This window comes from Bombus huntii, chromosome 6 (assembly GCF_024542735.1).
Source record: "Bombus huntii isolate Logan2020A chromosome 6, iyBomHunt1.1, whole genome shotgun sequence".
NCBI classification, from domain to species: domain Eukaryota; kingdom Metazoa; phylum Arthropoda; class Insecta; order Hymenoptera; family Apidae; genus Bombus; species Bombus huntii.
In genome coordinates, this window is record NC_066243.1 from 8,519,580 (window position 1) to 8,532,626 (window position 13,047).

The 13,047-nt window shown below is 25.6% G+C and overlaps 5 protein-coding genes across 6 annotated transcripts; 3 read left to right on the forward strand and 2 right to left on the reverse strand.

Moving 5' to 3' along the window:
* Nucleotides 1-146: 146 nt before the first annotated feature.
* LOC126867067 (palmitoyltransferase ZDHHC22-like) lies at nt 147-1,788 on the forward strand. Of its 2 annotated transcripts, none has more exons than XM_050621206.1 (2): nt 147-432; nt 724-1,788. In XM_050621206.1, exon 2 carries the CDS (start codon nt 870-872, stop codon nt 1,677-1,679), a length of 810 nt encoding a protein of 269 aa, XP_050477163.1. In that variant the 5' UTR covers nt 147-432; nt 724-869; the 3' UTR covers nt 1,680-1,788. The 2 variants fall into 2 exon arrangements, with proteins under 2 accessions (XP_050477163.1, XP_050477164.1); XM_050621207.1 differs by lacking the exon at nt 147-432 and adding an exon at nt 456-635.
* A 158-nt stretch (nt 1,789-1,946) lies between these two features.
* On the reverse strand, nt 1,947-3,672 carry LOC126867072 (stromal cell-derived factor 2-like protein 1). The gene is made up of 4 exons (XM_050621213.1): nt 3,354-3,672; nt 2,760-2,955; nt 2,471-2,695; nt 1,947-2,397 (listed from the first exon to the last, which is right to left on the reverse strand). The coding sequence occupies exons 1-4, from the start codon at nt 3,427-3,429 to the stop codon at nt 2,229-2,231; spliced, it is 666 nt and encodes a 221-aa protein (XP_050477170.1). The 5' UTR covers nt 3,430-3,672; the 3' UTR covers nt 1,947-2,228.
* Nucleotides 3,673-4,989: 1,317 nt separating this feature from the next.
* Nucleotides 4,990-11,558, forward strand: LOC126867037 (uncharacterized). Its single transcript, XM_050621136.1, has 6 exons — nt 4,990-5,802; nt 6,625-7,983; nt 8,058-8,292; nt 8,379-8,581; nt 8,658-8,976; nt 11,422-11,558. Exons 1-6 carry the CDS (start codon nt 5,736-5,738, stop codon nt 11,432-11,434), a joined length of 2,196 nt encoding a protein of 731 aa, XP_050477093.1. The 5' UTR covers nt 4,990-5,735; the 3' UTR covers nt 11,435-11,558.
* LOC126867060 (programmed cell death protein 2) lies at nt 9,154-11,104 on the reverse strand. Its single transcript, XM_050621191.1, has 4 exons — nt 10,571-11,104; nt 10,066-10,495; nt 9,886-9,988; nt 9,154-9,816 (listed from the first exon to the last, which is right to left on the reverse strand). The coding sequence occupies exons 1-4, from the start codon at nt 10,932-10,934 to the stop codon at nt 9,646-9,648; spliced, it is 1,068 nt and encodes a 355-aa protein (XP_050477148.1). The 5' UTR covers nt 10,935-11,104; the 3' UTR covers nt 9,154-9,645.
* LOC126867079 (transmembrane protein 50A) lies at nt 11,344-12,581 on the forward strand. Its single transcript, XM_050621219.1, has 4 exons — nt 11,344-11,578; nt 11,786-11,892; nt 11,958-12,118; nt 12,200-12,581. Exons 1-4 carry the CDS (start codon nt 11,480-11,482, stop codon nt 12,298-12,300), a joined length of 468 nt encoding a protein of 155 aa, XP_050477176.1. The 5' UTR covers nt 11,344-11,479; the 3' UTR covers nt 12,301-12,581.
* Nucleotides 12,582-13,047: the final 466 nt, after the last annotated feature.

A 13,047-nucleotide genomic window follows, 5' to 3' on the forward strand; every position in this document is an offset into this window, starting at 1 on the left:
ACATTTAATGTATGCATATATATCAATAAAAATAATTGTTTTTATACAACAAACTTGTTTATTAATATTCTCCTAGATATCAATATTAGTGCTTAGTCAAAATGCATTTTTATGTATAAACAACTGACAGAATAACTTTCCTCTCATATTTTATTCCAATTATAATGTTAAAAACTCAACTAAGAACTTCGTAATTTCGATTAATGATTTCTACATACTTTATATGCTTCGTATTTTTGGAGTATTGGCAGAGAAGAAATTTCCTCTCTGGTATTAGTTTCTGCAGTCTTACAAGTTAAAACATAGTTACCAAATAATTATGTTCTATGAATATCTGAATATGTAGAAAAAATAAAAGAACTGAATACCACTAACATTATATATATATATATATATATTATTGTAATAACAACGTTTCTTTATTAAAAGAAGGTAATCCTTTTTATTAAAATATTTGCAATTATATTGAAGGGGTTATAGCCAGTAACAATTGACTTATAACCTACCATTGAATATATATTTTAATATATATTTTGAATTCATTGTGGATATTTGTTTTCTAAAAAATAAATTAATCAATGTTTCGAATTGTGATCAAATATTTTTCTCTTAGTCTATACAGTAACTATTAAAAGGTTATAGAAATAAAAGTCAAAGTTTTATTGTATTATTAAGGTATAAAAAGCAGATAGAAAAATTTGTGTAATATCTTTCCTTTTGCAGGAAAAGACAAAATATACTCGTACTAAAATTATAGTGGATTAACATAAAAATAATAAGGAAGAATGTGAAGGAGACAACAATTTCAAATTCATTATATTTCATTCAAATTTTTGCTATATAAATAACGTTAAAAAGAATTAGAAAATATGAAAGCATTCCCACAAATTATTGTAAAAATTTGTCCATTTATTGCATTAATATATAGTATAGCTGTTATCACTCTAACAACGTATATTAATGAAAAGCTTACTCCAGTTTTCATCTTTTTTTGTGTTCAAGTATATCTGAATTGGTATTCGGTATATACTATAAGTCATAACGCAACAATTATGGAAGTTAAAACTATGGGAAAGAAGTTATTAATATATAATGAGGCAGAAGATAATGTTGAATATAAATATTGGTATTGCGAAAAATGTATTAATTATACATGCAAACCAACACAGCATTGTGTTTTTTGTAGGAAGTGCTTCCATTTTCGTGATCATCATTGTTTTTTCTTGGGTGCCTGTATATTAAGACAAAATATAGGTAATTTTATTCTATTTTGTTTTTATACATCTCTAACGTGTATATATTCATTGTGTACTCTTGGGCCATACTTATATGACAATATTAATCGTGTAGTAAGAACAGATACGGATTCCTTCAATATATTTTTGAATTTCTGTTTTCCTATTGCTCTTGTTAGATTATTGCATTCTAGAGAAAATACTTACATACTACTTGTAACAATGTTTGACATATTAGTCTCTATCTTGTGTATTTGTTTGGTATATGCAACATGGAAATTGCATAGTTGTATGTCAGGTAAACAGCGGTATGCAAATATATCAGGAAAACAAACTTTAAGAGAAATTTTTGGAAATTATGGCCTTTCAAATATTATTTTCCCATATAATGGTCTTATAGGGACTAGAGACCTTAATGGAAAATATGAATTAAAGCAAATATAATGTAAAATGGAAACACTTATTACAACAACTAATTATTAAAATATGTTTATACATTTTTTCACGAATGTGTATACATACAATGAAATACACGTTTCTTATTTACTGTAAATTGTATTATATTGTAATAAATATCACATCTATTTAATACATTTATACATCTGCACAAATCATACTGCACTCTTCATATAAATTTTCATAAATACAGTATCATGAAATAATTTTTTGTTATTACATTCACACATACAATAAAGATCATAACAAAAGCAATCAGAATTATTCATTTTATTTGGCTGTTGTCTAGATCATAAAAATAGGTAACAGTAATTTTTTGGCAATATACAATTTTTTTTGAAAATTATTAATGGAATTATCTTCTTATATATTATATAAGATCATATAAATTATTTTTATACTATTAAGAAGAATCTTTCTCTATAGAGATGTAGAGTAATCAGATACTGATCTTTTTACATAATTTCAGTTTATATAGAATTATTTTTTATAAGACTATTGCCATAAAAAATTTTGTATCTAACTAAAGAATTTGCTTTATAATTCTGTATGTGTATGGTGTTGAGCTTTAAAGTCATTAGGGTGAATAAATACTCCTTCTGTTGTTACCCATTCAACATGAGGAGACCTAGCAGAATATTCACCCACTACTTCAGTCTGACCAGTAATAGGGTTACCATAAACTCTTCCACTTACTGCTAAGTATCTATAGAATAAAATATTTTTAATATTTCAAAAATTCTTTCTTATATATAGCCATAAAAATATGGAAAACTTACGTATCTGTATCTACATGATTTAACATAACAGGTTCATCTCTCTTCCAAAATTCAATCTGACATACTAAAAGCCAATTATCGCCATTGTCACCTTCTCCCTTGTTGTCACCATAAGCAGATATTTCTTGTTTACCACTAAGTGGTGAACTAACACGATGTGAATGAAGATTCTTTTTTGTTGCTATATGTTCTAGTCTTATAATATCTCCACATTTGATCGGTGTTCTATCAAAAATTGTTGTAATTATTGTTAAAAGATAAATGATATATTACCACCTTAGATTCTTACCCTCTAGTACACTGTTTCTTTGTTCCTGCTTTTACAAGCCAATAAGAATTTCCATCTTCTTTTGCTGAAGTTCCTGTTACTGATTGTTGACCACTTCCACTTCCATACTTTATGTCATGAGAATGTAATCTTACTTTATAATCCACATTCATTAATTTTAAAGTAGAACCACATGTCACATGTTGTGTTCCTTTAGCTGTATATATACATATTCTTTTATTTATAAATTTTACAATAACTTTTCTTAAGAACAATGTGCAATTAAATCACATAAATACTTTGTGTGTAATATAATACAATTGTATGTAATACATTAAAATGAATAATATTTACAAAGACGCTTAGTTATAAAATTTTTATTAATATAAAAAAGAAAACAAAAGAAAATAGGTTAGCAGAAAGAAATATCAATGAATTTAATAAACTATTCTATAATAATAATATAATTTAGAATAATAAATCTAAAAAAATTTTCAAAGTGTAAGACTTGTACTAATTTATTAACTTTATTTAAAATATTGGTAATATTTTGAAATATATGTTACTGTACTTGATTTTGACGTTTCAAAGAAAGCACAATAAATATTAATATACCTTTTACAGAACTTGTCCAGAGTATAACTATCACGAATGAAATTACAAATGAGAAATAAATGAAATTTTCTTTCATTTTTAAAATAATAATAAAGTGCTCAATCTGCAAAGAAATAGATACCGAAAGTTCAATACACGCGTGTACATCTATGTCGTGTTAACTTCCTATTGGTGTATGCTTAGACCATAAGGGTGTATGTAATATGGCTAACGCAGTGGTTCTCAATCTTTTTACAACCGTAAGTTACATATTTATAATTTATTAAATACTGACACAGATGGAATATCGTCTATGAAAAAAAATATATACTCGAAAATTATTAAAAAATAAAGAGAGAAAAACAATATACAATATGCAAAAAAAGAGGGAAAACTGTAGTGCAAAAAAATAATTTTAGAAATAAATGTACTTTAAAATTACTTTATATTCATGTTTATTATGCAAATATTTTATAAAACAATACTTTCTATTCTTATTTTAAAGAATAGTAAAATTACTGGATAGTTCATAAATCTATGTAAAATAATTCATGTGGAAAACATTTGTATTGTGCTAAAAATGCAACATCTTTGGAATTACGTTTTCATATTGGAATAACTTTTTACTAAAATTAATCATCTTTTATAAAATTGCATTTGAGAAAATGCAATAAATTGCAATTTAATATACAAATTTGAAAGCTAACTATTTTGTTACATACAGATCTTTTAATAATAGCACAATATTACTTCTTTTTATATAATAAAACGTCTTAATTATATTCCCTTAATTGGTATATATATATACATATACATATATCCCAATATCGTATAATATTTAGCGTGAAAAATATTTTGTAAAAGTCATACAATTAATGCACAATGTCTATATTTGATTATAGAATGTTAGGAATGAAGTGCCATGAGCAGACATTCAAATCCGCTTTCTTATTTAAATAATTCTTATTTAATTGTACAAATGTATCAAGGAACTGTCCAAGCATTCTCAAAATACATTGTGTATTGTGGTTTAATGATCAATAATGAACACATGCCAATTAATACTCAACAACTTTTGGACGGGTTTTAACATAAACATATGCTGCTATTACAACAAATATTGCAGCAATGGTTGGTAACACAACAGTAAAAACACGCTGCTTGTTCTCTAGAAATTCCTTTTTCCTTTCTTTCTTCTGTTTATTTGTTTCTTTTGTCTTTCCTTTCAATTGACGCATCTTCTTGCTGTAAACAAAATATACATTAATGACACAGTAATGAAATAAATTCACCGTCTCTTTTGTAAATAAATCGATAATGAACTATAAATCTAGAAGAATATTAATTAGAGAGGTGCACAAATATTCTTAAATAATTGCTAATGAAAATTAATGTATGTAACTTTTTATGACTTAATTCAAAATCTTGAAAGTGTTACTAATCACAAATGTCAATTTTTACGAATGGTATGTTTATTATTTGAGTCCTACTATCGAGTTTATTGCTCAAAGTATGAAATAACAAAGTAAACTAAATAGATTTCTGTTGCATATGTTTATGACAATTTTAAATGCTATTAACGTGCACTTCATAATAAACGAAAATAGTAAACTTGTACACTCTACTACGAATGGATAAACATACAAATTTTAAATACCTTTAATAATTAAAATAATAAAATATTTAAAAACTTCAAAAGCTCGTTTTAGTATTCTCAAGCAATCGAGAAAAGCAGATTTGCGTACATGACACGTAATAAAATAATGCTACCCTACCAATCGCAATTCCTGTCACTTCCGTATAGAGGTACTCAATCGAACTACGTTAATCAGTATAATTGATTCAAACCATACAACCTTATGCAACATATCTTTAATATACTCTTTCAATACATAAATACATCAAATCAAAAATATTTTATTAAAGAAAAGTTTTAAATGGTAATCTACGTATGAAAAATTTGTTTTTATATAGAACTATTCAAAACTTGTTAGAAAGAATTTAATCCTTAACTTATATTAAATATGGCTACCACGTATAAAAGTAAAGAGTTGCTCATGACACTGTAACTATTATAAATTAATATGTTTTAAGCACTAAGTTGATTTCTAAAATGGTTACTTTTGCTTAATTTTACTGCACAAACGGACAGTTGGTATTTCTTACATAAGTATAAAAGACACTAGAAATAAAACTTAGTAGGTTAGGGGATTCCAACAATATTGTATTATCACTAGTATACTATCTGATCTGGTATGATTCATTATATATGATTAAGATATAGATTTCTGCTATAAAGGAAAATAAATTGTTACTTCCTCTGCAGTTATCAAATGTGCAATATTAGAATGTGACGTAAAATACTAATATAAAATTTTAATAAGTGCATATATAGTATTTTAAATGGCTTTATTAAGAAATAACATTGAGATTTCTGGGATTGAAGAAGAAATGATTAAACTTATACAAGGTATATAAAATATTCGTCTTACATTTTTAAAATGTTTATCTGATGGAATAATTTATACATGTGTAACATCATATCTAACCATATTAATTAGCCATTTTTCGGAACTGACTTTATGGAATGAGTGCCTAGTGTTGAGTACGTATGTAGAATAAACAAATAATTCGGATATTTATATTCTATTCACACCCAATAATGTACAAAGATATTCGAGATTTTTTAGAAATATATCTCTCGCGAGAACTGATCAGATAAGGTTATATTATAGTTATCTCTTTCCCTATAATACTATTCTATCCTTTTTTGTTTACATTATCTAGAGGGCATCTCGCGCATTTATCAGCTACACCTGTCGTTAGTGTTCTTTATAACTTCTTTTTTTTCATAATTCTAACAGGTATAATTTATGAAAATGTACAAAAATTCTTAAATGTAATGTAAAATCTAAGACTAATAATTGTATGTAGTTCATATATTATATTATTACAACATATATTACCAATGAATATAATAAATATATACCTTTTAAGATTTTTAGAACATTCCATAATTATTCAGATAAAAGATATAAAACTCTCATAAATAATGTTTCCTGTATACTATACATTTCATTACAATAATAATAAAGAAGTACTGTATAAGTGCGAATTGTGTATGTGTCTTTTGCCTTCTCTAAGTCATGTTTTGTCACATGTCAATGGAGAAAAAAACAAATCATTAGAAAGTCATAGCATGAATAAATACAATTATAAAATTATAAACAATGTCAATATTAGTAATGAAAAGAAAGAATTAGATTTTGATGAACACAATATATGTTTTCAGATACAACAAAGTTAAAAAAAGAACAACCAAATCTAAAGACTAGGAATTGCAAAATTTGTACTTCAATATCATGTAACAAGAATTGCTCAAAAATGGTACAACAAGAACTGTTAAACAAGGGAGTTATGATACTTGAATCTAATAGCTTTATATGTATAATATGTAATCGTAAAATTGAATCAATTCATAATATTGTTTCACATGTCAAAGGAATGACTCATAAGAATAAATTGAAAAGTCAAAATATTGATCAATCAAGTGCTTGTAATGTTGTTACATTAACAACAAAAATAACTAAACTATCTATTAGTAATAGCAATCACTCTAAATTAAATAGTTTTGATAATGATTCTATTATAACAGATATAGTGAGAGCACAAATCACAGATTTTTTATGTAAATCACCATTTGACAAACAGACACCAAAAGAATGCAAATCAAAAAAGAAATCTCTAACAGAACGTCTGAATCAAATGTACATTAAAAGATATTTAGAAATTGAAGAAAAAATGTATAACGTTCAACAAAAACTAGAAAGTATTAAAATAAATTTGGAATTAATTATGCCATATGATAGAACATATCTCTATTGTTTAGCTTGCAATGAGAAAGTTTCAAAAGAATTATATTTGGTATATGAACATATATGTCTCCAAAGACATAGGACGCAAGTTAATCAAGTTAAAGAAGATATAAACTTTTATGAATTATCAAGGCAATACATAAAGAAACTATCAAACTCTTCATTAAAGTGTTATGCTTGTGAAAATCCTATTAGTGATAATAGAGCCAGTATTAATTTACATATACAAAGCAGTATACATAAAAAAAAATATAAAGAATCAGCCAAAGTTATAGATGCCATTTTTGATTCTATATCACAAGATATTAAGAATTTGTGGTATAATATTCAGAGATTTTGTTGTGTTTTATGTCAAAAGAATTTTGAATTTAAATTAGAATTTATAATGCATATTAATACAAAACACAGTAAAATTTTGAGTGATCAAATATTCGACTTTTGTATTCCATGTACTACATTATGGTTAAGTCAGAGAGACTCTTATACAGAACACTGTAATGATATATTGCATAAATATTTATTAAAAAGTCAAGATTTTATGATTGAGGATTTTCCTGATGATATGAAACAAATGTTAACACAAATTGACGAGATTTCTGATATTTTATTCCAACAAACACAAGTTTTATTGAATGACAATATATCACAGGAAGTGAAACAATCTTTAGAAAATAGCGTGAGATTATATTTCCCAACTGTTAAAGGGTTTATATTTGGTTCAAGAGTTAATGGACTTGGATTTCCAAGTAGTGACATAGACATATATCTTGATTGCGGTAAGTATGTATTTTAAGAGTATAAAGAATTTATTAAATTTGAAGTATCATTTATTATATTGCTATATACATAGAAAATACATACGGTCTGGATACTTTACATGACAATCAGGACAATGACACTTTAGCACAAACGCATTTTATGTTGATTAAAAGAATTTTACAAGAACAAAAAGGAGAATGGGAAATAAAAAAAGTAGTGGAAAAAGCAAAAGTTCCTATAATAAAATTAATATACAAACGAAATGGTTTACATTGTGATGTTTCTACCACAAACGGTCTTTCTGTTGAGAATTCTAAACTAATAAGGTAATTTGTTTCACTTTTTATTAATTTAATATATAAATAGATCAGCATGTTTATTCAATGTTATGTATATATTAAATAATTTTCAGGTCTTTCAATGATGCATATTTACCCTGTAGGAAACTAATATTGGTTATAAAAAAATGGTTCTCCTACATTAACTTACCTGAAAAACATGGCTTAACGAATTATGCTCTTGCTTGGCTTGTTATATTCTACTTACAAAGAAAATCTTATTTAGAAAGTGTTGCAGAATTAATACAAGAGAAAAATAAATCTCAACTCATATGTGGTAAAATATATCATTACCAACAAAATAAATCTTGTTTTTGTTACTTATAGTTACTTGATTTGAAATTTTATTTCAGGATGGGAAACTGGTGTTGCACAACCAAAAAATAATGATAAATCTGAACAGTCAATTTCAACATTGTTAATGGGTTTTTTTCAATTTTATACAAATTTTGATTATCAGCATTACATTATTTGTCCACTTATGGGTCAACCTATAGCTAAACAAGCTTTTGTGGAGACAAACATGCTGCCTGAAGAAATGAAACATTACACCAAACATCTGAGAACCTCAAAAAATCCTGAATATTTGCGTATTGATTCTCCATTGTGTGTACAAGATCCTTTTGAATTATCTTATAATTTAACAAGGGCCGTGACGAGTATTACCTTAAGGTATTTCAAGCAATATTGCCAAGAAAGTTTATGTATATTACATTCTTCGACAAAGTAATTTTACCTATATCAACTACTATTAATTTTACGATTGACATAATTTTTATACTACCTCTATCGACGAATAGAAATAGTCGATAAAACAATATTCAGGAAATTTAATGCAAGACATTAATATATTTTTTTATAATTTTATTAATATATAGTATATTTTTGTATATAATTCTATAATTAGTGCATATTTCATATAATGATCATATATATATATATATATATATATATATTTTATTATCATTTTTAAAGTGCTACAACTATTAACAATCTTTCAAGGAACCTAATATTTTGATACTTTCTTGGATTATGTCATATTGTGCTACCAATTGTTATTTTTCTTATGACATTGTATGCTCAAAAATATATAAGATTATTTTTTACTTTTATTATGTAAAGATAATCAATTTCGAGTGTTGATTTAATTTTAGGAGATGATACTTATTTTATATTTTTCATCAACTATGTTTATTATATACGATTTTTAGAATGTAAAAATCAAATTATTATTATCAAAATAATTATGTATTTTGGATTATTAAAATTGTTCTACAAAATATTTGTAGCTTTTTAATATTTTTACATTTTAATTATGTATTACAAGTATTTATATTTTACTCATTTTTTATTACTATCATTTTCTATGATGTCTTGTTTCCATATATATTCCTTGCTGTATCCATTTTTAGGTACACATGATTTTATGCAAGTAAATACTGCTAAAATACCCCAGTCAATACATTTTAATGGATTTCCAAGATTTAAGAAGTTCAATAATTGAGGCATAATCTGCAATTAATAATCTTGTTAGTCATACATGCAATTTTTGATCACAAAATAATATATTTTTTACTTCACCTGAAACTCAAATTGCCTCTCTCCATTACATTCTGAACACCTTGGTATGTCATCAATTTTGCTTTCTCCTGAAATGTATAAAATATTGCCACCTCTATCATATCTGCAAACATATAAAATTTGCTATATTTAAAACTCTTTTTTTATAAAGCAAAAAAGAGTGATATAAGAAATTTGAACCTTAATATTTGATGCGGATATTTATCAACAGTTGAAAGAAATGTAGAAAATAATTTATCTTCCTTTTCATTAACCATATTTAGCAATTCATTTGGCATGTCTTCATTTTGAAAAATTCCTGCTTCACCTTTTTGAACCATTGCTTCATACTTTTTAATTTCTTCTTCTTCTTCTTCTTCTTCTTCTTCTCCTTTAATTGAATCATCTATATCTTTTTTATCTTCTCTTTCAATCACTATTTCATATTCAGTTAACAAGATTTCAGGTTTCCTTATTATTTTTTTATTACTACCACAAATCTCTTTATGTCCATGTTTCCAATCATATATTTGATGTGCACGACAACAATAATTTACAGTTTTACATTTAGAACAATGGCTAGGTGCTAATATTCCACAAATATAACATGTTTTTACCCACTTATTTACACCTAAAATTATTCATGCTGTTTTTTATTGTTGTAATCATTTATACAATAAATTTACTAATTCTTGAAGATACATACTAATATCAGTTCTCCAATCACTCTGTTCTATAGGAGGTTCAGATGGATAAAATTCATTTAACTTTGGTAACTGAGAGCGAAATACTTTTAAATTTCCATTTTTATTCAGTTTCGAGCATTCTACGTTTCTACACATAAAGACAAAGATCGTTCTATGAAAAGCATCTTCACTATCTTCGTACGGTGCATAAATTTGACATAAAAAGATACAAGGTTCTTTACAATATTCACATTGAAGAATTTTTTCTCCGGGTATATTTTTTAAGTCAAGCCATGCTGGTTTACCACCGACTTTACTTGGAAAAAATTTGCTTTCTAATTGCCAAGATTCGCATTTCTCCACAAAACCTAAATCTAATGTCATTTCCTGAATAATGTTTATTCAACTTATTTTTATTATAAAAGTATACAGCTTAATATGACGTGTGCTCGCAATTATATACGTGTTAATTTATCTTTCTATTGGTTTAAAGCGTACCATGTAACACTACAAAATGTTACTATAAATTAGTAATATTTAGTTTTGTTTACTACAAGCAAAGTAATAAGTTAGTATGAATCATAATGTTATATAAAAAAAGTAATAATATAAAAAAAGTAATTCTTTAAAGATTTTTATTAAACTTTTCAACAGGGTAATTTTATTGAAAATTCTATAAAATATTTCACTAAATTTATTATTTATTATTTATTATTATTATTTTTATATATTATATTAAGAAAATATTTTATAAAATAAAATCTCGCGATATTACGTTAAACTAACTATTTTTGTAGATGTAGCTTTTCTATGCTATTATACGTATACTGTGTTTGTGTGATGATATTGGTAACTGATGGTTGTTATTTAGGTTAGTCGTCTAAACGTAATATTTAATTCGCGAGTTATTTTATTGCGATTTTTGAAAAATGACGTCAATTTTCGAAAGTTTACAATCCGCAACATGTGTATGGTTCGGAATAGGCAATAAACGGAATGTAATAGTGTCTATGGTCGCCGGAACTCTGGTAAACATCAAAGTTTACATTATTCTATATAAAACTGACACAGTACATAACAATATATACTTTATTTAATTATATATAAATTATGTCTATTTGCATAATTTTTATCCTTTATATGAACAATTAAAATGCATGATTTTTCTTATTAGAATTTTAATTATTCTTAAAGACAATATATAACAAAATAATTATTATGTCCCGCAATTTCAGTTTTTTGTAGGGTGGTGGTTTATAATTGATGCTAATGCCAAGTATCCTAGTGAAATGTCAAAAGCATATTATGTATGTGGAGTATTTGGGACTATATCTTTATTCATGTAAGTTAATGTTTAAGTTTATTATATTTTGTACGATAGTATATAATTGAAAATTATGACTTCAGGATAAATTCTGTAACAAATGCACAAATGGGAAGTGATACACTCAGTGGTGGTTATCTTGGAGCTAGAGGTGCAAGAGGTTGGTTATTTGTTGGATTTGTAATGGGATTTGCTGCAGTTATTGCAGCTTGTTGGATCTTATTTGCAGATTTTGTAGCTGCAGGTTGGTATGAGATTATTAATTGCATGTGATAATTCGTTTATTGATTTTTATCATACTAATTCTATTAATTTGATCTTTTAGGAGCTCAGCACCATTGGCCCGGTGTAGGTCTCTTTTTACAAAATGTATTTATTTTTTTGGGATCTCTGACCTATAAATTTGGAAGAATAGAAGAGCTATAAGGTTACCTAATATTTGTACGTTATAAACGTTTTTTTATATTTGTGCAGAAGTTTCTAGTTCTACTGGATTTTAAAGTGGAGTACTTTATATCAAAGAACAAATAATTACATATTGTATTGTGAATGAATTGTATTAATTCATTGTAAAGTTGTATAACTCTTTTTGTTTTTATTTACACATAAGTAGTTATTTATATGCTTACTCACATTGCCTATTCATTATGAATTGTCACAAATTTAAATAATTATGTGTATAATATAATACAAGTTATGCAATTACATAGGAATAGTTTGTTTAATAATGTAACAACTTTTTTGTTATAATTTTTTTATTATAAAATGTAGGATAAACAGCTGAACTAAAATTTGATAACACTTTTGTTTTTAATAAATGTCTATATACAAATATTGTGTTTGTGTGTTTGTAAACATGGATATAATTTACAATAAATTTCGCATTTATTGTTATAGTATTGGATAACTGTAAATTGAATATTATACATTGATTTTTTAAATAAATTATAATTTAAGGTAATTTTTTATTCATCATCCCCTTTTATTTTTCTCATTATAACTACAATTAAAAAGCCAATTGTAAATAAACAAATTAAAAACAATGACAAATTTTTTACACGAAGTTTTTTGAAATTACATAGTTTTATTGTAACAGTGGGGAAGGAATAACAGGTTATTGGTTTTGATTTGCCAACGCGGACCAATATGAACGTTTTCTTCCATCTTATTTTA

Bases quoted from the DNA above. Each gene is read 5' to 3' on its own strand.
- LOC126867067 (XM_050621206.1), top strand. From the start codon at position 870: ATGAAAGCATTCCCACAAATTATTGTAAAAATTTGTCCATTTATTGCA.
- LOC126867072 (XM_050621213.1), bottom strand. From the start codon at position 3,429: ATGAAAGAAAATTTCATTTATTTCTCATTTGTAATTTCATTCGTGATA. The intron at 2,696-2,759 runs GTAAGAATCTAA...AATTTTTGATAG, and splicing joins AAGAAACAGTGTACTAGAGG to AACACCGATCAAATGTGGAG. The intron at 2,398-2,470 runs GTAAGTTTTCCA...TTTATTCTATAG, and splicing joins AATCATGTAGATACAGATAC to ATACTTAGCAGTAAGTGGAA.
- LOC126867037 (XM_050621136.1), top strand. From the start codon at position 5,736: ATGGCTTTATTAAGAAATAACATTGAGATTTCTGGGATTGAAGAAGAA. The intron at 7,984-8,057 runs GTAAGTATGTAT...CTATATACATAG, and splicing joins AGACATATATCTTGATTGCG to AAAATACATACGGTCTGGAT. The intron at 8,293-8,378 runs GTAATTTGTTTC...AATAATTTTCAG, and splicing joins GAGAATTCTAAACTAATAAG to GTCTTTCAATGATGCATATT.
- LOC126867060 (XM_050621191.1), bottom strand. From the start codon at position 10,934: ATGACATTAGATTTAGGTTTTGTGGAGAAATGCGAATCTTGGCAATTA. The intron at 9,989-10,065 runs GTTCAAATTTCT...ATATGTTTGCAG, and splicing joins TATCCGCATCAAATATTAAG to ATATGATAGAGGTGGCAATA. The intron at 9,817-9,885 runs GTGAAGTAAAAA...TATTAATTGCAG, and splicing joins AGAGGCAATTTGAGTTTCAG to ATTATGCCTCAATTATTGAA.
- LOC126867079 (XM_050621219.1), top strand. From the start codon at position 11,480: ATGACGTCAATTTTCGAAAGTTTACAATCCGCAACATGTGTATGGTTC. The intron at 11,579-11,785 runs GTAAACATCAAA...CCGCAATTTCAG, and splicing joins CTATGGTCGCCGGAACTCTG to TTTTTTGTAGGGTGGTGGTT. The intron at 12,119-12,199 runs GTTGGTATGAGA...TTGATCTTTTAG, and splicing joins TGCAGATTTTGTAGCTGCAG to GAGCTCAGCACCATTGGCCC.